At 39.9% G+C, this 13,694-nt stretch overlaps 1 protein-coding gene across 2 annotated transcripts; it reads right to left on the bottom strand.

The window, feature by feature from the left end:
* Window positions 1-721: 721 nt before the first annotated feature.
* Window positions 722-12,304, bottom strand: LOC131237741 (uncharacterized protein At4g28440-like). 2 transcript variants are annotated; one of them, XM_058235694.1, is made up of 4 exons: window positions 12,154-12,221; window positions 11,341-11,412; window positions 10,985-11,209; window positions 722-1,298 (listed from the first exon to the last, which is right to left on the bottom strand). In XM_058235694.1, the coding sequence occupies exons 2-4, from the start codon at window positions 11,384-11,386 to the stop codon at window positions 1,108-1,110; spliced, it is 462 nt and encodes a 153-aa protein (XP_058091677.1). In that variant the 5' UTR covers window positions 11,387-11,412; window positions 12,154-12,221; the 3' UTR covers window positions 722-1,107. The 2 variants fall into 2 exon arrangements, with proteins under 2 accessions (XP_058091677.1, XP_058091678.1); XM_058235695.1 differs by lacking the exon at window positions 11,341-11,412 and having other exon boundaries at window positions 12,154-12,304.
* Window positions 12,305-13,694: the final 1,390 nt, after the last annotated feature.

The following is a 13,694-nucleotide window of genomic DNA, read 5'->3' as shown; positions in this document are numbered from 1 at the left end:
AAATGGTTTAGATTACCATGCCACCACATAGAATGTACAACCGGTAGAATCCAAAGGCTCCAAAACTAGCTGCACCAGGACATACCAGAGACCAAACGGTCGTGTCGGGGCTCTGTGAGGCCGTCCGTGATATGTGTTTCATCCATGCATTCAGTCAATTTTTGACATCTGTTTTTGGCATCATTTTAAGGCATAAGCCCAAAAAGGGGATAGATCGAAAGCTCGAGTGGACTACACCACATGACGCAGTGGTGGCAATCACCCAGATCAAAGGCTCAAGTGAGCCGCACCACAGGAAGCAGTGGTGACAATGATCCCCATCCTTGAAACCTTCCTAGGGCCCACCATGATGTTTATTTGCCACCGTACCTGTTCATAAGGTCACATATATTGGATGAAAAGAAAACATAAATATCATCTTGTTCCAAAACTTGTGGCCTCCAAGAGGTTTTCAGGTGGAGTTTAATCCCTACTGTTTCCTGTGGTGTGGTCCACTTGAGCACTCGATCTGCCTCATTTTTGGGCTCATCACCTAAAATGATTTTTCCACAAAATACATACATCACGGTGGGCCCTCCAACCAGTAAAGTTCCTCCCAGTGCCTACAGAATCTCTGTAAGGGACCAACAATTGGACGGCTGGTATAAAGGGCTAATCCCGGAGGGCTTCACAACCCCAAAGAAAACACTGAAACAAAACCGGAAATTTTAGTAGAAGGGTGTAATAAAGTAGAACTATATATTGCATAATGTCATTTTCCATAATCCAAAAGCATAACCTGAGTCATTTCATGTCCAAATGAAACAACCAAAAAGCATATAAGATTTAGAGATAGAAACCCAATAAAGTTATACGGATAGTTGCCAATCAGGTGCAATCACCAGACCAGATGATTCTTCTGACTGGATCTGAAGGTTCCATTGCCTGACTTGAGCGTTGTGGAAGGGGGTTCAACTCCTCTTGGTAGCTTCAAGATTGTAACCTCAGACTTGCTTTCTTTCTTCCTAAAAGAGCATTTGCCCAAAACTGCATTTGGGCCTCAAAAAAACCACAAAATCACATCATGTGTTCGCTTCGGGTAAGTAGTAGAAGATTGCAGCTCATGGGTCACTCTTCCACGACATTCACCAGTTCGTATTCCACCAGTGACAGGTTGTTATCTTCCTTCACCGTGAAATCTGCCGGATCGGTGACTTCAACACGGCCCCACTTATCTACGGCAAGCCTCATTGACCCCTTGAACATGTCGATCTTCGCATTGCGCAGGATCACAGTTGTATCAGGTTTCATCAAGTCCACTGTACAAAATGTTCAAAAAAATAATAATAATAAAAATCAGGTCCACAATACAAAAGACACACATTGTAAGAAGGAACAAGATTGCAGGAACAAATAAAACCATGGGAGGCTGGACCAAGATGTCTAATAGCTTGTTTTGTGCTTCCGTTTTATTTTTATTATTTATTTATTTATTTTGTAAGAGTCATGTTCATGAAGAAAATACAATAAAGACTGTTTTCTAGGAATAAATTTTGACGTAAAATTTGTTTTGGATCTTTCTTAGTTTTCTATAAGATGTCAGTAATTATATTTATCATCATGGTTGAAAGTCATGGTTAAAAGACTCAGCCACTCGGATCAACTTGTTCAGCCCTGAATCAAGTTGGGAATCACCCGAGTTGGGGCCGAATCAGCCAGAGACTCACACGAATTGGGGGTGACTAGTGGTGCCAAACCAGATCAGGTCCGACAGAGTCCGAGTCACACCCGACTCAGATAAGTCTTAAAACTATGTTTGCCATTTCCCTATAATAAAAATAAAAAATAATAAATCAGCAGAGTTTAAATTCAACCAATATGCAAATATGAAACATAATGATTAATTTCTGATAAGCTATGAAATCCTTGTGTGGGCCATCTGGATTTCTGCAGTCATAAGTGCCGCTGTAGCAACTGAAGTGAGCCAAACCTCCGATATGTTAGAAAACTTGCTGGGATTAGCTACACAAATCCTGTTATGCCATAAGCAAGTCTTTCCTTACTACTTCCACCCACATCCTTTTAGTGCCTTCAACTTGAACCTGCACTCCTAACCAGTGTGATTCTTGATCTCCGTTGAACACGGTTGGCCAAACCATCTAAAAGTCCACTTTCCCTCATCTTATTATCCATTGGTGCTACTCTTCAGTTTCCTCAAGTGCAATCTTTTCCAATTCTATTGTTCTGTCTTAACACTCATCCATCTCAGCATCCTCATTTCAGCTACACACGCCCAATGAACATGATGTTCCTTGACTGCCTAATATTTTGTCCCATAAAGAATGGCTGATGGTATAGCCATCCTACAAAAATTTCCCCTTCAGTTTCGTTGCTATGCGGTGATCATGTAAAACTTTGGAGGCACATCTCCACTTCTTCATCCACCCAGCCCTAATTCCATGTGCAACAACCTTCACAACCTCCCCTCTCCTAAATTATCGACCATAGACATCCAAAAAAAAAAGGGGTCATTTTTTGGTACAACTCATTTCCACTCCTATTGGTACTAAAATTGCATTCCACACATTCTGTTTTTCTATTATCTTTTTATTTTTTATTTTTTTGGAAGGTAACATGATGAGGACATCTGAGCACCATACCAGAGGGCTGAACCAGTCTCCTTATGGTTAGATGACCATTACATGGTAGCCCACTTGGCCCAATTCACTCCTAGGCAGGTTGAAGACCCATGTGCATGTTCATGCATGTGAGTTAAATAGGAGCTTAATGGACACATCGGACCGTTGGATCAAGTGGACATGAATGAAAGAGATTTCTCTCCTTTTGCTTTGAGATTGAGCAAAAAAAAAAAAAAAATCATCCTATGATTGGATTGGTGGTGCGAAACCATGGAGAGCGATTCCCTAGTTATCTTTCTACTTCTCTCTTCTCAACAAAGTATCATCTTTCTCATCTTCTTCTTTTCTTCCTTCTTCATCTCTTCCTTTTTTTATTCATTATTACCATCCAAAACCTATATCAACCCATCACAAGCCCAAACCAACCACAACGGCCATCCTTTGTTGTCAGTACGAACATACGGACACACGTACAGTTGTCCATAAGAACAACCTTGTACAGTGGCCCCCTTTCGTCACAAATGTTTTCCTTCCCTTTGCTTCCCTCTTCAAAACCCTTAAACTAATTTCACCAAATTCTAACCTTAAAATTCTCAAATTCTAAAATCCCCAATTTTTTCAAACCCAAATCTCCAAAATCTGAAAATCCCTTGTCCAAATCATAAATCCCTATTTCACATAACCTGAAACTCATATTCCTAATTCTAGAAACCCTAAATCCTAAATCCCTTAAACCCAAAATCTGAAATCCTAACCCCGAAACTTCCCAAAACCTGAACCCTAATGTTCCAAACCCTAATTCCTCTATGCCTAGATACCCCAAACCCATTTAACACATTCCCTAGCCTTTAAACAACCCTAACGCGTCAAAACTCTTACAAGACACATGATTTCCATTGGATTCAGATTTAATCCTATTGTAAGATGGGGGTTTTATCTCCCGTAGGTCCCGGTTAATCAGTAATTTATGAGATTCGCATTGCAGGACCATCGTAGGCTTGAATTTGGACATGTCATGAATCTAAAATTTCTGAATTTATGGTATATTAGCTTTATTTTGTCATTCCATTGCTCTATTTAATCTGTCTTTTAATTTCATGGCATCATATTATGTTAGATCATTCTGTCCCGTATCATAACATTACCAGGGATTGAACCCAGGTCACTCACACACACTATACTACACCGTCTCCACCAGCTCATCTAATGAGCAGGAGACATACTCTGATTTTGTCCAAAATAATTTAAAAGCTTTTAGATCCCGTGTCTAGTTATCAGAACTATGTCATTTGCAAACAACATAAGCAACAAGACCTATTCCTGTAAATGCCTCACTAAAGTCAGCAGTAACCAATGCAAAAAGATACAAGCTCGATATTGAACTTTGGTTTATGCTAAGGATAACTGGGAGCACCACTTGTTTCTCCACTAATCGTCTAGACATTTGTAACCGCTCACTAATGCATATTCTTAATCATGTCAATACAACCTCTTGAGACTCCTTTTTTTTCCCAACACCCACCAGACTAACACAGGGATCCTATTGTGTACTTTCTCTTAAATTAATAAAGACTCTGGACTTTCTCCGGGTATGAAAATAGCCTCAATGTTCGACCTTCCTGGCATGAATCCAAATTAAGTTTTTGATATATTCATTCCACGCATTAATGTTTTGCTCACACACACTCTCAAAGTTTCAATGTTCAACCTTCCTAGCTGTTATCCAAACTGATTTTCTGATGTATTCATCTCAAGACTAAATCTTTGCTCGATCACTCTCACAAAGTTTCACAGTATGACTCATCAATTTACTACAATAGTTAGTGGAACTTTGTATGTTTCCTTTCCCCTGATAAATTACATACCAGCTTTGCCTCCATTCGCCTGACTTTTTTCTTCAATCATACAATTTCGTTGAATAACTTTGTAAACCAACATCTTATGGGCACCGCAAACCTCTACAAGTATATCATCTAGTCCAAGGGTCTTTCCTATCTTCACCTTTCTCAAAGCTTTTTTCATTTAGATATCCTATACTACGAAAGTATTTGTGGCATCCACCCTCATTTGGGGTTATGATTCTCTCTATCCCCAAGCTCTTAGAGTGATCGCCATTTAACAAGCTCATATAGCTTCTCCACCTTTCATCAATCTCATCATCCCTAACCATACCTCTAGTCATTGCTCTTAATGCATCTATCGTGGTCAAAGTCCCTAACTTCCCCGCTCTCATTTTTTCTAGTTTGAAGACATCATTCCCACCTTCTCATCCCCAATCAATTGCAAAGATTAGGGGCAAGATCATTATATGCCTTGCGCGCGTGTGTGTGTGTAGATAGATAGAGTGAGTGAGAGAGCAAGTGGTGGAAAGATTGTATGTGAGGTGTTAAAATGTGCCCAGCTGATAGTTTGTATAGCGCATTCAAGTTTCAAGTTGATATGAGCCCCTGGCTCATAACCCAAACTGCTGATATGATGGGGCCTCACCATGGATGGCCATGCACCAGAAATCCCTGATGTTGAAGAATCCTAGCTATATAACATTTGGCCTTTTTAAGGTTGAACCGTTGAAGGTAAAGTGCTGCAGTATTTTCCTCAACCTTCCTATTTTTTTGGCCTTTTTTTATGCTGGCACTAAAGCGCTGCAGTTTTTTCTTTCTTAACTGTCTATTTGTTGGACCCATTGGAGGATTATTATTATTTTTGGTCAATGCGCCATTAAAAGCAGAGCCATAAACATAATATCAACAATTTGGGACCATGGCTCCACTTGGTGAAACTCAGGACACATGATATATTGATATTGTACAAACTTCTAAAAAGAGCATTGTATGATGAGTAATGACCAGATACAACAGTTGTATCATAATTTATAAGTTAATTTCTGGCCAAAATGTCACTTGTATAGTATATCTTATTCTTAAAAATTAAAAAAATAATAATAATAATAATAAATAAAAATGTGAGTCACACCAAGATGATCACCTGGTATCGAAATCAGGACAATCCACTCACTGGGTGGGCCAAACCAGTGCACTAAGTCCTACCATTTGCTTTCCATAACATGTCCCGCTGTATGTGTGAATCAACCTGATTTCATATCAGGTGATCAGAAAGGTGTGTGCCTTTTGAATGGATAGGATATTATGCACATGTGACCAATTAGCAAAAAAAAAAAACTGGCAGTTACTTAACTGATGATATAGCCTCTATAGCCGATCATTTCTCTTGTATAATACCTCAACTTCAATTACCCCCCTACCTATATTGATATGCCACATGAGCCTTCATCAATGATCCTTTTTCTACAAACTGCTGAAGTGTTCCTGATGCACCAACTTGCATCACTTTTGGATAACGTTTCCATTATACAATTATACCCAAATCTCAGTGATGAAACACAAATGGGTAGGATTTGAACAGGTTTGAGTTCCAGAGCCGACCTATTAAATAATCAAGATTAGGCCCACTAATAAGTGGTTTGAATATGGATTGAAATAAGCCGACTCATTTACTAAATGGGCTGGTTCTGTCTATGAGTATCCAAACCTTTTTCTTTTTTAAATAGTGACACACTTTATTGTAAAAAAGAAAACCTGGAAACAAGGATACAGATCAAAAAGAGAAGATGAGGGATGATCTCAAACACAAAAAGAACCCCAACCCAAATACAAAAAGGCTCAACCCAAAAGGGCATGCCTCTTCCCACCACAAGAGGCTCCCTTGAAGCTAGGTCAAAAGGAAGATTCCCCCAACTTGGCAAATAGCTCACTCCTATACAATAACTTTGAGTCTTTCTTTCTAAGGAATTTGGCTAGGTGATTATCTTAACAATCCTTAGATTCCTCTCTCTCCAAATGCCCCATAAAATTGCATATGGAAGCATTTCCCCACAGGATCTCCCCTCTCAAAGAGAAGGGTCCTCTACCCTTGAGGAGAAAAAAAAGTCATGCATGAAAAGATATATTACGTCTTCCAAAAAAACAATGTTGTATTTAGTCTTCTTCTTTTTTGTGTAAAGGACTGATCACCTACATTGGCCGTGCCTTAACCAACAACCCATTTTACAACTATTTTGCAAATTGCAAAAAAGCAATGAAGCTGTATTTATTTAATCATATTTTACATAAATGATATTGCATATATTCATATATAAGGACTGTTCAACTACAATTGGCTGTGTGAACTTAACCTGCCCATTTTACAAGTGTTTTATTCTTAAAATTATCAGTGGAACCTACAAAAAGGTTGAATACAAGTAGTGTAGTGTTCTAGTTGATTTGCACTTTTTAGAGTAGCCCTATATATTAATCAGCTGCTGGATACAAGCTTTATAATAAATAACCGTACATCAGTTCTTTACCATATGGCTGTGTAAAGGATCCATACAGCTGAAGTTGGAATCCTGGACGGAATTAATTGTATGGAAATAGCACTAAATGTTCCCAACTTTCAGCCAATTGCTAAACATAAAGCTCATGATAGTCCACATGGTGGTATACAGACCGTATTTCACATTTATTGGAGGTTTTTGCATTATGTACTGTACAGCCTATTTTGAAAGTTTGGCCCCTCCCTCCTTTCCTCCCTCCCTGGCTGGAAGTTTGATCACCTACGCAGTGCATGACCAGGCTCTGGAAATTTTTCAGTCCTGTCTTTGCACCTAAAATTATCTGTCCGAGTCTAGAAGGGATCATCACTGTACTGCTAACGTCTGGTCCAATGGGGCTCCTAAAAATGCTGTGTTCACCTGGCTTGCTGGGAAGAGAAGGATTCTGACGATCGATAATCTTCGTAAAAGAGCCATGGTGCACTTCTTATTGCCTACTTGATGTGCCCAAGTGTGGAGGAATCCATGGATCACCTCTTTATTCATTGCTCCTTCTCCAAGGTGGTGTGGTTTGGCATCCTTCGATCCTCTGGTGTTTCTTGGGTAGATGCCTGAGTCAATAGATGCTCTGTTCCAGTCCTGGCATGATGGAATGGGAGGCAATTTTGTTATCTGGAGATGGAGACCTGCCTTTTTGGCCATGTTATGGTTGATCCGGTTGGAAAGGAATAATCAAGTCTGTCGTAATCAGAGTAGCCCTGCAGGTGGGGTACTTAATCAGGTCATTTATGTTGATGTTTAATTCATTGCCCAAGGTTGTTCCAAGGTGGGGTTTTTGGCAGTTTTGTATTTTCCCTTTATTTATTGTGTTGCTCTTTTTCCTTGGCCTTCGGCCCTAATAAAATTGCATCATCTTTCAAAAAGAAAAAATGACCAGACTCCTGATGCAAAATTCAATTCTTGTGCACGCTTGACTATTTTGCATACAGCCCCAAGCCCAAGCAACAGTCATTCCACAGATTATAAATCCATTTTCAATTTTGGAAGGTGGGCCATGCTGTGTAGATCCACTGGGGCAAAACTCTTCGTAGTTCAACAATAAAATATACAAGAAATGATGGATTGTAAATATTATCATCAATCAACATATTCTATAACAGTAACTGTAGTTGTAAAAGACGTTTATTTATTTATTTATTAAAAAAAAAAAACATTTCAGCCCCGTAACGGACCGTTATGGCCACTACGAGCCCTCGAGGGTCAATTTTTCCATAATAGCCATTACAACCCAATAATGGGTAACGGACTAACAGTTACCACCATTACCATTATAGCCATTACATAACCATTTGGAATACCCTTCTTACCAATGGTCCATATGCAATGTACTTAGCCTGCCAGATGACAAGCAATACCCACCCTCTCTCAGCTCTGCAAATTACATTGCTCACATGCCACCATGCATTTGACATGTACACCTAGTACATGAAAGTTCAATAGGTTCAGCAATTTTAGTGACCTGGCACGTGAATGAATCAAATACCAGCACAAATGTACTTGGTATGCTTTACACCCTTATTTGGCCATGGTATAAGACACAGACCTGGGGTGGGTATAAGTGTTGCTTTGGGGGGCGTGCACATCTCTCCCTTCTTTTAATCATCTCTTGATTTAACATTTGGTGCATATTATCATCTGGTGTCCATTGCGCTATCCTGTGTTGATTGCATAGTTGGTCGCCAGATGGGACGGTGGACTGGAGCAGTTTCGACAATCAGATCCTTGCTTTGGAAAACAACTCTTCAAGCAAAATATTATGTGGATCTGGCTTAGAATGATTTGCAGAAATTTTCATGGGCATAATAGTGAAGCATTAGCAGAATTCTCCAAGACTATGATAAGGCAAAAGTGCAAGAGTGGTTGTTTGCAGTTACAAAGCTGCCAAGATGATGGAAATATGGTTGCACGGTGCATGAAGCGAAAAGGCAACAGATTCAGGTGCTGGAGCAGGGGAGCATCTGGGAGCAAGTATGAAACAGCTAGGAAGCAGAAGAGGGAGCTGGTGCATGATTTCAGAAGTCATATTTGCAGGTGCAGAAATCCTAAACTTGTATAAATAATAATAATAATATTATTAGTATTAGTAATAACAACAACAACAACAATAACAATGCTAATAATGATGACGATGATAAACAGAGTGCAGCCCAGGCTCCGGCCCGGCTTGGTCCGATTCCCCTAATTTGCTTTTTGTACTATTTTGCAAAATCATGAATATTTGGTTTCAGAACAGAATTGGGGATAGGGGATTTCATTCCTATACAGAGTCAATCCCTGAAAAGCAGAGTTCAGATGCAAGACCATCCTGATTTAATTCAATCGGGTTAAATGATTAGAAGCGTTGGCATTCAAGTGGGGTGTCTGCAAGTGTCCATTGAGCCATCCTTATATAGATTGCAAATTTGGTTGCAAGATGGTGAAATGCGGCAGTTTCAAGAATTGGATCCTTGCTTTAGAAAATGGCTCACATGGGCTATTTGGCTTAAAAGGAATTGCAAATGTTTTGAAAAGCAGAGTTCAGATGCAAGACCATCCTGATTTAATTCCATCGGGTTAAATGATTAGAAGCGTTGGCATTCAAGTGGGGTGTCTGCAAGTATCCATTGAGCCATCCTTATATTGATTGCAAATTTGGTTGCAAGATGGTGGAATGTGGCAGTTTCAAGAATTGGATCCATGCTTTAGAAAATGGCTCACATGGGCTATTTGGCTTAAAAGGAATTGCAAATGTTTTGAAGAGCATAGTGGTGAAACAGCGATTGTTTCTTTGCTGTATAAAGGAATGATCATGGAACTGGGGAAATTCATTTAAGCCTTTGTGGGATTCTCAAAAATCATGATAAGACAAAACTGCGAGCGGTTGCTTGAAGCTATAATGCAGCCAAGATCATGGAAACATAGTTGCATGAAGCACAAAGCGAAGCAGCAGAAATTCGAGTGGAAATTCAAGTGTGGAAGCATAGTTGCATCTGTTAGCCAGCATAAAACACAAGGAAACAGGAGCAAGTGCGACTGTGCGAGAGTCCAAAGCATGATTCAAAACAGGACAGCATCTGGTTGAAAGGATCACAGCTAAAGGTGGAAAGCTCTGCCTCCAGGATCAGCACTGAGTTTTGATGGCAGTTCCATGGTTAGGTTTTGCGGGAATTCCAATTACAACACAAATATATCAAGCTGTCTCTGCAAGATGGTTGGTTGGCTATGCTGCAGCTAAGGTGATGGAAAGGTGGGAAGCTCTGCCTGTTGGTACGATAAAGCTGCATTTGATGGCAATTCACAGCCGGGTTTGGGTGGATTATTCATAACCACACAAGTATCCAAGATTTCTAGGGCCCTCTTGGTAATTGTGATTCCAAGGCTTCTGAGGCTAAGGCAATGCTCCAGGTAATCAGGATCTTACAGAATCACATAAGTGGTCCTGTAGGGGTTCAGGGAGAACTACCCTACCTGCCTCGAATATGTAGCCTAGAGACGTCCAACAGGAGGCTAATTGTAGGGCTGACTACCTGGCAGGGTAATGGATTTCTAAGGGTCTGGCAATTTTCGACTAATTCCCTAACATGAACAGAGAAGAATGGTCAACGCTGCTTTCTTATGGTTATGTTCTTTCTCAACTAATTCCCTAACACGAACAGAGAAGAATGGCCTACGCTGCTTTCTTAAAGTTACCAAATCCCCAAGGGCTTTCTCCTTTGACTCACTACTCAGGATTTTCTTTTTCTTCTTTTTCTTTTTTATACAACAACCAGCTTCAACATTGCAACATAGAGTACCGTACAACTGAGCCACGAATAGACTGCATGTTATATTGGTTCCCTAATAAGCACCATTGATAAAAGTTCAAAACAGAAACTTCTGGATACTACAGACACTATCAAATATTCAAGTAAGGCAAAGCCATTAAAAATCAATAGGATATTAGGATTAGCCTATTCTTCAGAAAGAGAACTTTCATATAAAATTAACAAAAGTATACCTTGCTCATTCCTGGCTGTAAAGACAATCATTCCCGTTTCATCTCCGACCAAGCATTCAGCGATGCGCATCTGTCGAACTTGCGGCCCATCAGGGCGGCCCTTCTGCAACACCATCTTTGAGCTCACCACCTTCACTGTAAGTGTATGCCCACTGGTTCCAGGCCGAAGCTGATCAACCTTGGTAAATACCGGTTTCCTCATTCCTGGCTTTGCATCCGCCATTTCTATCAAATCATGGAGCGCACAATAAGGAATCTTTGAGAATATCAACATTTGGATTAAATATAAATACAAAATTCAGGGCTGGCTACTGCTGTTTGTTGTAGACCCAATATTCCATAAAGGTAGGGCCTACCTTTCAATGGTTCAGATATTTCCCCTTGTGAGGCAATGCTAGACATCTGATAATTGGTCCGCAAATGGACAGCTAAAAACAAAATACAGCATATGGTCAATATACAACAATAACTCCACCAATGGAATGGTTGTGGTAATCATCTACCAACAGTAGGCGCAACCAGATCAATGATCAGATCTCACTCAACTACTAGTCCATTCACAAGAAATGCTGCCCTAAATAATAATGATGAAGCAAAGAAAACATAATACATCCAAATCGAAGCAATCGTTTGAATTTATTACTGAAAAAAGCAAGTTCAGATCATTTATTCTAGATGCGAAAAGAAAAGGAAATAACAAATCTACAATCAACGGTCAATCTAAAATTTTCAGATAACAACAAGTCCGCAGGGGAATTTAAAAAAGAGCAATTACTTCCTTTTCTTGGAAGGTTTTAGGGTTTGTCAACGATCGATCAGGATTCAACCCAGCACAATAAGACTAATCAGAAATTACACGTAAATTGGAAAATTATAAATAAATAAATCAATGCAGAAGCAGATCGTGGCAGGATCAGTAAAGATACCAACCCTAGAAAACAAATCAAAACGCTAATTACATAAAAAAGAGAATTTTCATCTTAAATGACGTAAAAAATAGGGGAAAAAGGAAAATCAACGACAGATATATGCAGGGGGAGAGAGAGAGTGTGTGTGTGCGTGTGTGAGAGAGAGAGAGAGAGGGAGGGATTCAAACCCTAGTTCTGAGATCGATTTGAAATGAGATTTTTCGTCTGCAGAGAGTGGAATAGCTAGGGTTTGGAAATTACCTTTTTTGGAGAAAGCGAGAGAGAGAGAGAGAGAGGGTGAGATTTGGGGATTTGAAGATCTGACGGGAGTTGGTTGAGAAAGGCCACCCCTTCGAGCTGGGCTTTTAGAAGGATGGGGCGATGAGTTTCAGCCGTCCGATCGAGGATTTTGCAGCGTTTATCTCAGCCGTACAGGTGTCAACCGTACACTGTAGACCGGACGAGATTGATCCTCGCAGAACATAGCACTGGCAACGGTACTGTGTATACGTGCAAAACTCTGTGGGACCCACTATGATGAATGTGTTATATCCACACGGTCCATCCGCTTTTTCAGATCATTTTATTATAAATTGAAAAAAAATAAGCACATCCAAAACTCAATTAGACCACATCACGTAACGCAGTGGGGATTAAACGCCTACCATTGAAAACTTTTTTAAAGGCCGTCTAAGTTTTAGACCAAGCTAATATATATTTGTTGTCCCTCGTCCAGGCCTGTGTGACCTTGTGAACCGTTTGATGGCAAATAAACATGATATATAAGCATTACTTGCACCTGCGTCGATGGGATACTACGCCTACCAGGACGCCGATTAGCTACTGAAGTGACGTTACCAAGTTCTGTGGGCCCACCATGATGAATGTACTGTACCTACCCTGTCCATTCAAGCATTCTATGGCATGAGAAAAAAGTAGATGCATATCTAAAGCTGTAGCGGGCCCCACCACAAAAAACAGTGGGGAGAATGACGCCATCCGATTAAACCTTCCTAAGGCTTACCTTTATGTTAATTTGAAATCCAACTTGTTCACCAGTTAACGCAGACATGAAAGAAGTGGCAAAACAATATGGAAAACTTTGGTGGCCATAGAAGTTCTCAACTATGGGCATCACTTTCTTCATTTTTTTTTGTGCTGGGTTGCCTAAAACTTTGGATTTAACTCATCCTTTGGCTCTTGCTTGAAATGATCTCTTAAAGTGAAGTGAATGGATGGTGTGGTTACAAAACATACGTCATGGTGGGGCTCTTAGAACTTGATGACGGCACTCCAATACCTAGTATCCCACTCAATTTCTCAGTAGCTAATCCGCATCGGCCCACCACGACATGGCAAGAGGCAGAACGTCTAATCAAGGGCTATGTGAACCCTCTATGCATGTTTTTCATTTACCCTGTTCATCCATTTTAAAAAATAATTATCATTGATGATTTAAAAATTAAGACATATCCAAAGAACAGATTATAAGAAGTAATGAGAGTTAAATGCTCATTACCAAAAACTCCACAAGAGTTGACAAAAGTTTTGGATCAAGGTATTTATTTTTGTCCGTTCGTCAAAGCTTATATGACGTTATAAACAGTTTACATGGCAAATAAACATCAACATGAGCTCTAAGAAAGTCTCAATGATAAGTAACTCTCACTATTGCTTCCTATGGTGTGGCTGATTAGAGCCTTTGAGCTTCCTTTCTAGGCTTAAACGTTTGATAAAATGGGTGGCCTAGATAATATGTATATATCACGATGGGCCTCATAGAACTATTGAAAATATTGTTA

This window comes from Magnolia sinica, chromosome 2 (assembly GCF_029962835.1).
Source record: "Magnolia sinica isolate HGM2019 chromosome 2, MsV1, whole genome shotgun sequence".
In the NCBI taxonomy this organism is placed as follows: Eukaryota; Viridiplantae; Streptophyta; class Magnoliopsida; order Magnoliales; family Magnoliaceae; genus Magnolia; species Magnolia sinica.
The sequence above is the reverse complement of the archived record's forward strand: the minus strand, read 5'-3'. Positions and strand labels throughout refer to the sequence as shown.

Bases quoted from the DNA above. Each gene is read 5' to 3' on its own strand.
- LOC131237741 (XM_058235694.1), bottom strand. From the start codon at position 11,386: ATGTCTAGCATTGCCTCACAAGGGGAAATATCTGAACCATTGAAAG. The intron at 11,210-11,340 runs GTAGGCCCTACC...ATGATTTGATAG, and splicing joins AATATCTGAACCATTGAAAG to AAATGGCGGATGCAAAGCCA. The intron at 1,299-10,984 runs GTATACTTTTGT...CATTTTGTACAG, and splicing joins TACAGCCAGGAATGAGCAAG to TGGACTTGATGAAACCTGAT.